This window comes from Ornithorhynchus anatinus, chromosome 21 (genome assembly GCF_004115215.2).
Source record: "Ornithorhynchus anatinus isolate Pmale09 chromosome 21, mOrnAna1.pri.v4, whole genome shotgun sequence".
In the NCBI taxonomy this organism is placed as follows: domain Eukaryota; kingdom Metazoa; phylum Chordata; class Mammalia; order Monotremata; family Ornithorhynchidae; genus Ornithorhynchus; species Ornithorhynchus anatinus.
In genome coordinates this window covers 16606970-16621654 of record NC_041748.1, presented here as the reverse complement: position 1 = coordinate 16621654, position 14685 = coordinate 16606970, and the positions used below count along the sequence as shown (strand labels likewise).

The 14685-nt window shown below is 54.9% G+C and overlaps 1 protein-coding gene across 1 annotated transcript; it reads right to left on the bottom strand.

Annotated features, from left to right (window-relative positions):
- Positions 1 to 327: 327 nt before the first annotated feature.
- On the bottom strand, positions 328 to 9390 carry GFER (growth factor, augmenter of liver regeneration). The gene is made up of 3 exons (XM_029048621.2): positions 8887 to 9390; positions 6089 to 6291; positions 328 to 1435 (listed from the first exon to the last, which is right to left on the bottom strand). Exons 1-3 carry the CDS (start codon positions 9235 to 9237, stop codon positions 1273 to 1275), a joined length of 717 nt encoding a protein of 238 aa, XP_028904454.1. The 5' UTR covers positions 9238 to 9390; the 3' UTR covers positions 328 to 1272.
- Positions 9391 to 14685: the final 5295 nt, after the last annotated feature.

The window sequence follows — 14685 nt, the reverse complement described above, 5'->3', positions numbered from 1 at the left end:
TCCAATAAATAGTACTGTTCTTGTCTGGGCCTCAGCTCCCTCATCTGCAAAATGGGGATTAAGACTGTGAGCCCCACGTGGGACAACTTGAAGACCTATCCATCCCCCTCAAGTGCTCAGAACAGTGCTTGGCACACAGTAAGCACATAACAAATACCACAGTGATTATTTCCGATTGACCCCAAACCGATTTCCGTGTGGATCCCCAAACGTCCCCCTTTGCCTTCTACTGTTTTCTGAGTCATCTCTGGGCAAAAGTAGAGACTGAAAACCAAGGAGCCCCAAGTCTGTTTTCACCTCCCTCTCCAACTGGTAAGGAATCCGGGATGATTTCCACAACCGTTTCTGATTTTATTTTTGCTCCGCACCTAAAATTGACACATACGAGTGGGTGACCTGCGAGAGACCGATCTATCGAACCAACCCCGCGGGCTCCAGAGAAAGTAGAGCCTCCGCCGTGGGGCGACCCACGTGCTCCCCGTCTTCCCAATTTGTTAGCGACCGCTGGTAAATCTCAAGAGGGGTGAAATATAAAATGGACCGGTCACAAACATCCCCCCCGGCCCCCAATCCATCGATCCGTCCCTCCATCGGTCCCTCCGTGCGCCCATCCTCTCTCCTGGAAGCCTGGAATATATGGCACGTGAGAAGAGTCTGCGCGTGGTTCTTGGGTTTCTCCCCGATGGGACGGGTGCCCGTCCTGGGTTTCTAAGATGGTGAACGGCTGGCAGCGGGCCGGGAGGTAGAAGGGTGCGTTTGGGGGCGTGGAGGCCTGCCCTGGCTCCTCCTCCCCGAGGTGGCCTCTGGTTCAGGTGCAGAGGGGGGTGTGGAGGGGGAGTAAGCAGAGGGGAGGAGGGAGAAAGGAGGCAGATGAGGGCTCTGGGGACCCCCTCCTTTGCCCCCGGACCCGGCGGAGGCGGTAGGGGCCCGAGCCGAGCCCCCCACGGGACCCTGGGGCAGGGTGGACTGGGGGTGCTCCCAGGGGAGAAGGGCGGGGAGTCCATCGGGCCGGTGGCCGGAGCGCGCCGGACCGCCCAGGATGCCCAGAGAAGTCCCGGCCTTCTCTCCGGAAGCACGGACGGGCGGGGGCCGAGGCGGCACGGGGGTGGTGGGCAGAGGCCCTGCGGCTCCGAGGTGGCCAGGCTCCCCCGGGGCAGCCGACAGAGACACGGGCTTTCGCGGGCACGGGTCCTTGCTTTAATGAGCGCGCCGCCCTCCCCCCACCCCGGCCCCGGCCCACCCCCCCCGATCCCCAGCGGTCCTTGGCCCGGGCTAGTCGCAGGAGCCGTCTTTCCAGCCGTCGCGCCAGCGCTCGTCCACCAGCGAGCAGTCGAACTCGGGCTTGCCCAGCTTGCGGTTCACTTGGTTGTGGAGGCGGCACATCCACTGGGAGAGGTGAGTGCGGCTGCGGGTGTCCGGCTGGCTCCGCTTTATCCTGCGGGGGCGGGGGCAGACCGGGGCCGCCATCAGGCCCGGGGACCCACCGCTGCCACCCTCCAACCCGGCCACGCTCACCTCGAGCTCGCCGGAGCGAGCCACGGGCCGGAACCGCCGGGACGGTCGAACTTACTGAGCGACGCCGCAGGCGGTGCGCTCTGCCACGGCCCCCACCAAGGGCAGTGCACTGAGCTGACCCCCGACCCTCAACGCAGTGACTCGCCTAGGGTCACCCAGTGGACAGGCGGTGGAGCCGGGACGAGAACCCGGGACCTTCTGATTCCCAGGCCCGGGCTTTCCCCACTAGGCCCTGCCGCTTCTCCAGGAGGACAGGACGCCATGCCGCGCTCTTCGCAGAGTGCAGCAGCAGCACGAGAAATGCCCCCCCGGCCACAGAGAGCTTCCGCTCCGCCAGGGGAGACTGACGGAAAAATCTTTGCAGAATGGACTGCGGCACCGATTAGCCCCCGGGGAACCCAGGGCCGAGGGAGGGGGGCAATAAGCGGCTCCGGAAGAGCTGCGGCGGGGCCGATGAGATTCGCGGGGGGTGACGGGAGGAGACGATTCTGCTCTGAGCCGCGACGGAGACTTTGGCCCCACCCTGACGATCGGTCAATCGATCGATGCCGTGTCCTGAATGCCCCCAACGTGCTAAGCCCCGTACTAAGCTTGGGGGGAGGGCACGGCGGAAGCGGGACACTCATTTCCTAATAATAATATTATTTAAATTATTTAAATATATGTTAAACGCTTACTATGTACCAGGAGCTGGACTAGGCACTGGGGTAGATACAAGCTAATGGGGCAGTCCCACCTAGGGTTCGCGGTCTTCACCCCCATTTTACAGCTGAGGTGACTGAAGCCCAGAGAAGTGAAGCGGTTTGCCCAAGGTCACCCAGCAGGCAAAGGGAGAAGCAGCGCGCTTAGCGGAAAGAGCACGGGGTTGGCCATCAGAGGACGTGGGTTCTGATCCCGGCTCCGCCGCTTGTCAGCGGCGCGACCTTGGGCGAGCCGCTTAGCTTCCCTGGGCCTCAGTGACCTCCTCTGTAAAATGGGGACTGAGACCGTGAGCCCCACGTGGGATGACCTGATTACCCTGTATCCATCCCGGTGTTTAGAACGGTGCTTGGCACATTCCGGATGCTTAACAAACGCCATCACTATTATTATTAAGGGGCAGAGCCGGCATTAGAACCCAGGTCCTTTTGACTCGCAGGCCCGGGCTCTATCGGCTACGTAACGCTGCTTCTGTTCCCTGCCCTCCACGTGCCCCGGGACGGGACGCCTGGCAACCTGAGCCTGCTCTGGGCCACTAGGAGTAGCCACCTTCCACTCCCCGAGGCGTGGGAAGGGACGATATAACAACAGATAGATACATTTCCTGCCCACAACGAGCTTAGAGTCCAGAGGGGGAGACTGCTGTGAATATAAATAAATTAATGACAGATGATGATGATGATGATGATGTTGGTATTTGTTAAGCGCTTACTATTTGCAGAGCACTGTTCTAAGCGCTGGGGTAGACATAGGGGAATCAGGTTGTCCCACGTGGGGCTCACAGTCTTAATCCCCATTTTACAGATGAGGGAACTGAGGCACAGAGAAGTGACTTGCCCACAGTCACACAGCCAACAAGTGGCAGAGCTGGGATTCGAACTCATGAGCCCTGACTCCAAAGCCCGTGCTCTTTCCACTGAGCCACGCTGCTTCTTATGGACCTAAGTGGTGCAGGGCTGGAGGGGGATAAATAAGGGGAGCGAGTCAGGGCGACGCAGAAAGGGGTGAGAGAAGAGGAAAGGAGGGCTTAGTCTGGGAAGGCTCCTTGGAGGAGATGTGCTATGAAAGGGGAGTTATTGTCTGTGGGATTTGTGGAGGGAGGGCGTTCCAGGCCCGAGGCGGGATGTGGGCCAGGGGCTGGCAGTGAGATAGACGAGATGGAGGTAGAGTGTGATGGTTGGCATTAGAGGAGCGGAGTGTGCGGGCTGGGTTGGAATAGGAGAGCGGTGAGGTGGGAGGGGGCGAGGGGATGGACTGCTTTAAACCTGATGGTGAGGAGTTTCCGTCAGATGCGGAGGTGGATGGGCAACCACCGGGGTTTCTTGAGGAGGGGGGAGACACGGCCTGAATGTTTTTGTAGAAAAGTGTTCTGGGCAGCAGAGTGAAGGATGAATTAGAGTGGGGAGAGCCGGGAGGCGGGGAGTCAGCGTGGAGGCTGATAGAGTAATCAAGGCGGGAAAGGAAAAGTGACTGGATTAACGCGGTAGCAGTGTGGATGGATTTTACCAATGTTGTCAAAGTGGAACTCACAGGATTTAGAGAGAGATTGGACACAGTCCCTGTTCCACGTGGGGCTCACAGTCTCAATCCCCATTTTACAGACGAGGGAACTGAGGCCCAGGGAAGTGAAGTGACTTGCTCAAGACCACACAGCAGACAAGCGGCAGAGAGCCCTCGCTCCCAGGCCCAAGCTCTCTCCAGTACACCATGCTGCTGTGTGAGCCCCATGAGGGACAGGGACTGTGTCCAACCCAATCTGTTTCCACCCCACCGCTTACTATAGTGCCTGGCACATAGGAAGTGCTTCAACTCCACAATTATTATTATAATTATTATTACAGAAGTGGGAGGGAGAGGAGTAGCGGCTGCCAGTGACGGTGGGCAGTTGCGGCGTCCGGAATCTGTTTCTCTTTCATGGGGGTCTGTCCTCCGACCTCCCTAGGCTGGGGTTCCCGGGTGAGACGGGGTCTGAGTCTGACCTGCTTATCCTGGATCTGCCCCAGCACGTGGGCCCAGGCCTTGGCCCGGAGCCCGGGCATCATCATGGGGCTGGGATTCCTCGGGTCGCAGTGCCTGCCGCCGTGGGCTGGGGAGGAGCTCTCTCCGCATCCCCTCCCTACCACACCTACGTGTATACGTATAGATCTATAATTCTATTTATTTATATCAATGCCTGCTTACTTGTTTTGCTGTCTCCCTCCCTCTAGACTGTAAACCCGACGTGGGCAGGGATTGTCTCTATTGCTGTATTGTAATAATAATAATGGTGTTAGTAAAGCGCTTACTATGTGCCGAGCACTGTTCTAAGTGCTGGAGCAGCCACAAGGTAATCAGGTGGTCCCACGTGGGACTCGCGGCCTTAATCCCCATTTTACAGAGAAGCAACTGAGGCGCAGAGAATTGAAATGGCTTGTCCAAGGTCCCATGGCAGACAAGTGGCGGAGCCGGGATTAGAACCCCCATCCTCTGACTCCCAAGCCCAGGTTCTTTCCACTAAGCCACGTGCTGTACTTTCCAAGTGCTTAGTACAGTGCTCTACACAAAGTGCTCAATTAAGTGCGATTGAATGAGGGAGAGAAGAGGAGGAGGGAACAAGTAACCAAGGGAAAGAGAGGCAGCGCCCAGCCCCAGCCCCCCGGAGTCTGTGGGTTCAGAGCCTGGGATTCCCCCGGGGTTAAGCAGAAACTTTACGGGCGGCCGGCTACAAACACTAAACACGTCTTCTCTGGCCTGGGCCAGCCGGCAGAACCAGTGGCCGGATGAAGGAGGAGAAAGAGGAGGAGGCGGAGGAGGAGGCGGAGGAGGAGGAGGAGGAGGAGGAGGAGGCAGACGAGCCACACTCCTATGCTCTGGACCTGCTTGGCTCTGGTCAAGCCCCGCCCTGGAAACCCCAAAGCACTCGCCCAGTCCCTGAGGAGCCCACCAGGCCACGTGCCAGCCCCTCTCCGCTCCGGCAAGGAAGCCCCTTGCCTGCACGAAGCCTTCCGGGATTGATTCCCCGCCCCGGAGGCCGGCCTCCTGCTGCTTTGCTCCGTTTGCCTGCACAGCCGACGAGCTACTTCAGCCGGACCCATCCGGGCCACCTCTTGCCCCGTCCTCGGTTTCCCTCCCACTCTCGCCGTTTGCCAACGTTTGCTTTCGCTATTTGGAGAGCCCGCTCACCTCGGTCACGTGAGCCCGGGGCCGGGTGACCCTGGCCAGTGTCATTTAACCTCTCTGGGCCTCAGTTTCCTCTTCCGGAAAATGGGAATGAGATTCCCGCCCTGTTTCTAGATTCTGGGCCCCGTGTGGGGCACAGAATGCGTCTGATTATCTGGTGATTCCATAGCTAGCCCGAGGCTTAGCACAATGTTTAGCAAGAGTAGGCGCTTTTAATAAATTCCCAAACCAAGTAACTTTGGTCCATCTCCCTCAGAGCGAGGGACGGAGCACACGTCTTTTGTCCTGCTGCTTTCTCCCAAGTGCTTACTACAGCATTTTTTATGGCATTTTTCAAGCACTTACTCTGTGCCAGTCACTGTGCTAAGCGCAGAGGGAGACACGGGCTCATCATGTTGGACCCGGGGGCTCCACCTGGGGCTCACAGGCTTCATCCCCATGTTCCAGATGAGGTCAATGAGGCCCAGAGAAGTCCGAGGTCACCCGGCAGGCGAGCGGCGGAGCCGGGATTCGGCCCTTCTGACTCCCAGGCCCGGGCTCCAGCCTCTAAGCCACGTGCCGAGCAGCACCACTGCCAGGGGTCAGTGCCCCCCCCGCCACCGCCCCTTTCCATCCATGGCACCTCAGTGCCCACTCGGGGGGGGGACCGGACCGCCCACCGTGCCAGCAGAGCCTCCCCGGGCGCCCCCAGCCCCGGCCCAACGCGGCCACTTGCCTTTTCCTTATATCCTCTGCGCATTCCTCGCAAGGGAAGAATTTGGAAAACAAGTTCATAAACTGCACCATGTCCCGCTGCTGGGCGTTGGTGGGCTGGTCCGGGTAGTACGCCGCCATCGTGTGCAAGAATGACCAGCTGTTACGGCCCAGCTCCTCTCGGTCCAGGGGGCAGTCGGTCCGCTCCTCTGGCACCTCATCTTTCTGCGGGAGGGGGAAACGACCACCCGTCCAACCGTCCGTCGGCAGCTTACCGGGGTGCAGACAGCCGTGCTGGGCACGGTCCGCTAAGCTGCCGGGCGACCCCGGGCAAGTCACTTCGCTTCTCTGGGCCTCGGGACCCTCATCTGGAAAAGGGGGATTCGATTCCTGTTTTCCCTCCTCCGAGTGGGACCTGAACTTCTTGGAACCGAGAATAGTGCTTGGCACATCGTAAAGGTTTAAATACCACTACTATCATCATTAATCACATACTTATAATTACGCAGTGTATATAATACCATCATTAAACAGCGTGGCCTAGCGGAAAGAGCCCGGGCCTCCGAGTCGGGGGACCCGGTTCTAATCCTGGCTCCGCCACTTGTCCGCTGGGTCACCCTGGGCAAGTCGCTTCACTTCTCTGGGCCTCACTTCTCTCATCTGTAAAATGGGGACTGAGACTGTGAACCCCATGTGGGACAGGGACTGTGTCCAACCTGATAACTTTGTTTCAATCCCAGACCTCAGAACAGGGCTTGGCGCAGAGGAAGTGTTTAACAAGTACCGTGACTAATTAACAACTAATGATTAGTTCAATAAGAAGACACAATATCTGCCTTTGAGGTGTTTATGGTCTAACGACCACGTGTCTGTGTAATGGGGGATGTGGGACTCATGGTAATTTATCGATCTGGGCAAGAGGTGATGTAGCAGGGTGGGAGATTGCGAATGAAACAGTTCTGAGGTGGTGTGTCTACCCCAGCGTTTAGAAAAGTGCTCTGCACATAGTAAGCGCTTAACAAATACCAATTAAAAAAAATGGTGGAATTTGTTAAGCACATACTATGTGCCAAGCACTGGGGGAGATACAAGGTAATCAGGCTGTCCCACACGGGGCTCACAGTCTTAATCCCCATTTTACAGATGAGGAAACTGAGGCACAGAGAAGTGAAATGACTTGCCCAAGACCACAGAGCAGAGAAGCGGTGGAGCCAGGATTGGAACCCACAACCTCTGACTCCCAAGCCTGGCCTCTTTTCACTAAGCCACGCTGCTTCTCCTAAGCATGACCTAGTGGAAAGGGCAAGGGCCTGAGAGACCGAGACCCAGGTTTGAGTCCCAAGTTTTGTTCCTGGCCTGCTTTATGACCTTGGGCAAGTCACCGATCCTCTCTGCGCCTCAGACTCCTCATTGGTGAAATGGGGATGCGAAAGACTATGAACTCCATATAGGAAAGGGATGGTGCCCCACCTCACAGTCTTACACCCTAGCGCTCAGCACAGAGGAAGCGTTTGATAAAGGCCACAATTCTCATAGTGGTAGAAGCTTTTACTGGGTTCTTGTGGGTGCGATGCACTGTGCAAAATGTTTGGAATACACAAAACAGAAATGAGACTCATTCTCTCCCCATGAAGAGCTCACACTCTAGTGAGGGAAACATGGGGGCCTGGGAGGGTGGGAGGGAGATGGAAAGGAGAGGAAGGTGAGGGATTCTGCCCGGAGTGGAAGGGGGACTGAGGGAATGGGGAGAATGCTGGGGCAGGGTAATCCTGCCTGGGAGCTCAGCTCACGAGGAAGTCAGCAGGTGTGACAGGAGGAGGAGGTGGAGGGGACTGGGAGGATCGGGGGGCTAGGAAGACTAGGGGGGCTTCAGAATGGGGAGACTGGGAGAACGGGGGGGACTGGGGGAATTGGGAGGACTGGGAGAATTGGAAGGATTTGGCGGGGGGTGGGGGGGGAGTGGGAGAATCGGGAAGACTGGGGGAATTGGAATGCTGGGAGGACTGGATGAAATGGGAGCATTGGGAGGACTGAGGGGACTGGGGAACTGGGAGAATTGGGAGGCCTGGAGGACTGGGAGAATTGAAAGGATTTGGGGGGGAGGGGAGAATCGGGAAGACTGGGGGAATTGGAATGCTGGGAGGACTGGATGAAATGGGAGCATTGGGAGGACTGAGGGGCCTGGGAGAATTGGGAGGACTGGAAGAATTAAGAGGAATTGGGGGGAGTGGGAGAATTGGGAGGACTGAAAGAACTGGATTTGGGGGGAGGGGAAGAGCAGGGGGGACTGAGGAACACTGAGAGGACTGGGGAACTGGGAAGACTGGAAGAAATGGAAGGACTTGGGGGGGGGGTGATAGAACTGGGAGGCCTGGGAGAGAATTGGAAGGACTGGGGGGACTGAGAGAAGTGGAAGGACTAGAAGAATTGGGAGGATTTGGGGGAGGGGAGAGAACTGGGAGGACTGAGGAACCCGGGAACACTGGAAGAACGGGGAGGATTTGGGGGGAATAAAAGAACTGGGAGGCCTGAGAGGACCGGGGAACTGGGAAGACTGGAAGAACTGGGAGGACTTGGAGGAATAACAGAACTGGGAGACTGGAAGAACTGGGAGGATTTGGGGGGGATGGCAGAATTGGGAGGCCTGAGAGGAGGGGGCAACTGGGAAGACTGGAAGAACTGGGAGGACTGAGAGGCCTGGGGAACTGAGCAGACCGGAAGAACTGGGAGGACTCGGGGGGCCAGACGGAACTGGGGGTCCCGGGGGGTGTGAGAGGGCTTGGGGGTCCTGGAGGGAGTGCGGGCGGTGCTGTCCGTTACCCGGCTGGTGGAGGGCTTGGATTTCTTCTGCTCCTTGACCCACGACTTGAAGTCGACGCAGGTCCGGCAGGGCTTCTTCTTGCCCTGGGCCTGCCCTTTGCCCCCGGGCCGGGGGTCGGCTTCGGGCCGGGGGTCGGGGCGGTCCCCGGGACCGTTGTCAGGCCCGGCCTCGGCGGCCGCCGCCATCTCGGCCGCGCAAAGGCGTCTGGGGGCGCGCGGCAGGGCGGCGGCCAGCAGGGGGCGCGGGGCCTGCGCCGGCCCGGGCCTCCCCGCGCGCCTGCGCCGATGCCAGTAGAGCAGCAGCGTGAGGGGAGGGAGGCCCCGGGGCCTGACGGGAAGGGGCGGCGCCATGTTGGGCCCGTCCTGAGGGAGCCCCAAAAGCCCGAGCTACGAGGCCGCTTCGGCCCCGCCGGCCTCGACGGCCACCCCGGGCAGCGAGGGCGGGCGTGGGGAGCGAGGACGGCCGGGCGGGAGGGCGGCAGGCGGCCCCCCTGGCCTGGGAGATGGTGGCCTGGCCATCCCGGGCCCCTCTCCTCAGGACCTCACAGAGGGGCCGCCACCACCTCATAATGCCGCCTCGTCAGCGGCCTCCCTCCTCAGCGCGGAGGAATTAAAATCAGTCATCGTCATTAACCATGGCACTCCTTCCGTGTGTCCTGGGCCGCCTGTGTGGCTTGAGACAAAACACTTGGCCTCTCTGTGCCTCAGCTTTCTCAGTGGCAAAAGGTGGATTCACACGCTTAGTCCAGTGCTCTGCACATAGTAAACGCTCCATAAATACGATTGAATGAATACATTCCAAGCGCTTAGTCCAGTGTTCTGCACACGGTAAGCGCTCAATAAATACGATTGAATGAATGAATACATTCCAAGCAGTTAGTCCAGTGCTCTGCACATAGTAAGCGCTCAATAAATACGATTGAGTGAATGACTACGTTCCAAGCGCTTAGTCCAGTGCTCTGCACATAGTAAGAGCTCAATAAATATTATTGAGTGAATGACTACGTTCCAAGCGCTTAGTCCAGTGCTCTGCACATAGTAAGAGCTCAATAAATATTATTGAGTGAATGAATATGTTCTAAGCGCTTAGTCCAGTGCTCGGCACATAGTAAGCGCTCAATAAATACGATTGAATGAATGAATACGTTCCAAGCGATTAGTCCAGTGCTCTGCACATACTAAGCACTCAATAAATACTATGAGTGAATGAATACGTTCCAAGCGCTTAGTCCAGTGCTCTGCACATAGTAAGCACTCAATAAATACTATTGAATGAATGCATTCCAAGCGCTTAGTCCAGTGCTCTGCACATGGTAAGCGCTCAATAAGTACGATTGAATGAAAGAATACATTCCAAGCACTTAGTCCAGTGCTCTGCACATAGTAAGCGCTCAATAAATAGAATTGAATGAATGAATACATTCCAAGCGCTTAGTCCAGTGCTCTGCACATAGTAAGCGCTCAATAAATACGATTGAATGAATGAATACATTCCAAGCGCTTAGTCCAGTGCTCTGCACATAGTAAGCACTCAATAAATACTATTGAATGAATGCATTCCAAGCGCTTAGTCCAGTGCTCTGCACATGGTAAGCGCTCAATAAGTACGATTGAATGAAAGAATACATTCCAAGCACTTAGTCCAGTGCTCTGCACATAGTAAGCGCTCAATAAATAGAATTGAATGAATGAATACATTCCAAGCGCTTAGTCCAGTGCTCTGCACATGGTAAGCGCTCAATAAGTATGATAGAATGAAAGAATACATTCCAAGCGCTTAGTCCAGTGCTCTGCACATAGTAAGCGCTCAATAAATACGATTGAATGAATGAATACATTCCAAGCGCTTAGTCCAGTGCTCTGCACATAGTAAGCGCTCAATAAATATGATCGAATAAATGAACTCGTGACCTTTTGACTCCCAAGCCCGGGCTCTTTCCACTGAGCCACACTGCTTCTCATAATAATAATGGTGGTGTTTGTTAATAATAATGGCATTTGTTAAGCGCTTACTATGTGCAAAGCACTGTTCTAAGTGCTGGGGAGGATACAAAGTGCTCAGGTTGTCCCAAGTGGGCCTCACAGTCTTCATGCCCATTTTACAGATGAGGTAACTGAGGCCCAGAGAAGTGAAGTGACTTGCTAAGCGCTTAGCACTGTTCTATGCGCTGGGCGGATACAAGGTCAGCAAGTTGTCCCACATGGGGCTCCCCGTCTTCATCCCCATTTTACAGATGAGGGAACTGAGGCATAAAGAAGTGAAGTGACTTGCCCAAAGTCACACAGCAGACAAGCGGCGGAGCCGGGATTAGAACCCACAACCTCTGACTCCCAAGCTCGGGCTCTTGCCACTGAGCCACGCTGCTTCTCATCGTCCTTGTCCTCCCTGAGGCCCTGTGATGAGCACTTTCTTTGTGCCCAGCACTGGACTTAACGCTGTGTCCAACCTGATTAACTTGTATTCATTAGCTCATTTATAATAATTGTGGTATTTTCTTATTAATTATTACTATTATGTTTTGTCTTTGTGCCCAGCACTGGACTCATGCTGTGTCCAACCTGCTTAACTCGTATTCATTCATTGGTTCATAATTATGGTATGTTATTATTAGCTATTACTATTATTATTTGTTAAGCGCTTTATGTCCAGCCCTGGACTCAGCGCTGTGTCCAAACTGATTAATTTGTATTCATTCATTAATTCATTCATAGATATGGTATTTTACTATTATTTTCATTATTATTTGTTAAGCACTTTATGTCCAGCCCTGGACTCGGCACTGTGTCCAACCTGATTAACTTGAATTCATTCATTTGTTCATAATTATGGTATTTTATTATTAATTTTTACTTCTTGATAAGTGCTTTCTTTGTTCTCAGGGCTGTGTCCAATCTGAGTTACTTGTATTCATTCATTATGATAATAGCAGTATTTTATCATTAATTATTAGTGTTAGTAAAGTGCTTTCTTCTGTCCAGCACTGGATTCAGCACTGTGTCCGACCTGAACAATTGGAATTCATTCGTTCATTCATTCATAATAATAATTATGGTATTTTATTATTAATCATTACTATTATTATTAAGCACTTTCTTTGTGTCCAGCCCTGTACTCAGCGCTTTGTCCAACCCGATTAGCTTGTATTCACTCATAATAATTATGAATTTTATTATTAATTATTACTATTATCATTTAAGCGCTTTCTTTCTGCCCAGCACCGTATTCAGAGCTGTGTCCAACCGGGTTAACTTATATTTATTCATTCAGTCATATTTATTGAGGGCTTACCGTGTGCAGGTGATCCAGGGCTGTGGGTTTGTTGACAGGAAGTTGGGGAGAGGGTTAAAAGCCCTCCACTGCAGGTGGCATCAGTCCATCAAGAGTCAGTAGTATTTCCTGAGCACTTACTGTGTGCAGAGCACTGTGTTAAGTGCTTGGGAGAGTACGATTCCACAATAAAGAGACACATTCTCTGCCCTCAGCCAGCTCACAGTCTAGCGGGGAAGAGAGACATTAATATAAATAAATACACTGAAAATATGTGGAAGCAGCCCGGCGAAGGGATAGAGCACAGGCTTGGGAGTCAGAAGGCCATGGGTTCTAATTTTGGCTCCACCACTTGCCTGCTGTGTGACCTTAGGCAAGTCACTTAACTACTCTGGGCCTCAGTTACCTCGTCCGTCAAATGGGGATGAAGACTGTGAGTCCCGCGAGGGACAACCTGATTACCTTGTATCTACCCCAGGGCGTAGCACAGTGCTTGGCATATAGTAAGCGCTTAACAAATACTGTCATTATTCTTCTTCTTCTTCTCTGCGCCTAAGTTACCTCATCCAGAAAATGGGGATGGCGACTGTGAGCCCCACGTGGGACAGGAACTGTGTCCAACCCGATTTGCTTGTAATAATAATAATTATTATAGTATTTGTTAAGGGTTTACTATGAGCAAAGCACTGTTCTAAGCGTGGGGGCGGCAATACAAGGTCATCAGGTCGTCCCACATGGGGCTCCCAGTTTTAATCCCCATTAGTGCCTGGCACATAGTAAGTGCTTAACAAATACCAGGATGATGATGATTATTATGTAATTTATACTGTACTGAGCACCTCCTGGGGGCTGAGCAGAGCCCCCCCGCCCCACCCAGCCTCGCCCAGTCCCCTGACCAGCTGAGCCCCTGAGTCTGGGGGCCACGGCTTCTCTGTGCGGTCCGGTGCCCCGAGCCAGGGCACCTCAAAGGGCCTTTTGTCCGGGCTGGATGGATGGATGGACGGCTGGCCGTCCAGCCTGCTCTCTGATCCTGCCGAAATAGGCCCCTTTCCAAGCCCGCCCGGCTGGCGTCCCGGGGGTCTGCTCTTTTCTCCTCTTCCTCTGGCGCCAGGCCCAGCCCCCAGCTACAGCAGACAGGGCCACCGCACAGGGGCTGGGGTGGCACTCTGGCCGAGGCGGGCATGGAATCATCGCAATTATCCTGATTATTATTATTAGAGTTCTCCTTCAGCATTTACTATGGCCCAAGCACTGGGGTAGAAACAAGTTAAAGAGGTTGGACACAGTCTCTGCCCCACGTGGGATTCATGTTGTCCATCCCCATTGTCCGGATGAGGGAACTGAGGCCCAGAGAAGTGAAGCGACTTGTCCAAGGTCACACAGCAGACTTGCGGTAAAGCCTTCTGACTCCCAGAACCGGGCTCTACCCACTATATTCAATATTTCCTTGTTTTGTTATCTGTCTCTCCCCTTCTAGACTGTGAGCCTGGTGTGGGGTAGGGATTGTCTCTTATTTGCTGCTGAATTTTATGCTCCCAAGCGTTTAGTACAGTGCTCTGCACGCAGTAAGCACTCAATCAATACCATTGAATGAATGCATGAACGAACCTTACCTCGCAGGGGTGTTGTGAGGAGTAAATAACTAAATAAGATAAGGCACTTTGGTAACAAAAGCAACACCTAGGAACGCAGCCTAGCACTCAGAACAGTGCTTGGCCCATAGTAAGTGCTTAATAAATATTATCATCATCTCTGTGGGGTGGGGGCGGGGTCCTGTGGTTTGTCCAGGTGGCCCCTCCCCTGACCCCTCTTTAAAGCCCAGGCCCAGCCAGAGGCCCAGTGGCCCAGTAGCCCAGCAGGACATGAGTCAAAGCGCCCCTCGTTGGGCCGTGGGGGTCCGGGCTGTGGGCTGGATGCTGCCCCCCCAGAAGGGGAAGGTAGGAGCTGAGGGGATGGGGGGGGGGGAGTGCGGGCCAGTGATTGGGGGAGATGCCTCTCAGCCTCGACCCCCCCTCTCCCATCCATCCCTCAGATCCGCTACATGCTCTCAGTGCTCTGGTCCGACCGGACCCACGGGCTCATCTTCCGGACCTTCACCCAGTTCAAGGAACTCCATGTGAGCCCCCACCCCCTCATCTTCCTCTGCTCCCCCAAACCTCCCTCCCCCAACTCCCCCATCCTCCCTCTCCCCCATATATTCTCCTATCACTCCCTCCAACTCCCCTCATCCTCCCTCTCACCCATATTCTTCCATCTTCCCTCTCCTCCATATATTCTATCTCTCCCTCTCCCAACTCCCCCATCCTCCCTATTTCTCCTCTCCCCTTACTCCCCCATCCTCCCTCTCCTCCCATCCCTCCCTCTCCCATCCCTCCTTAACCTTCCCTCGACCCCCTGCCTTCCCCCCTCTTTGATCCTGGCCCCCTCTCCTGCTGGTCCCCCACCCACCTCCCCTCCACCCTCTGCCCCCTCGCTGGCACTGCCCACCTGGACGCCCAGCTTTGCTCCGCAGAAGGTGCTGAAGAAGACCT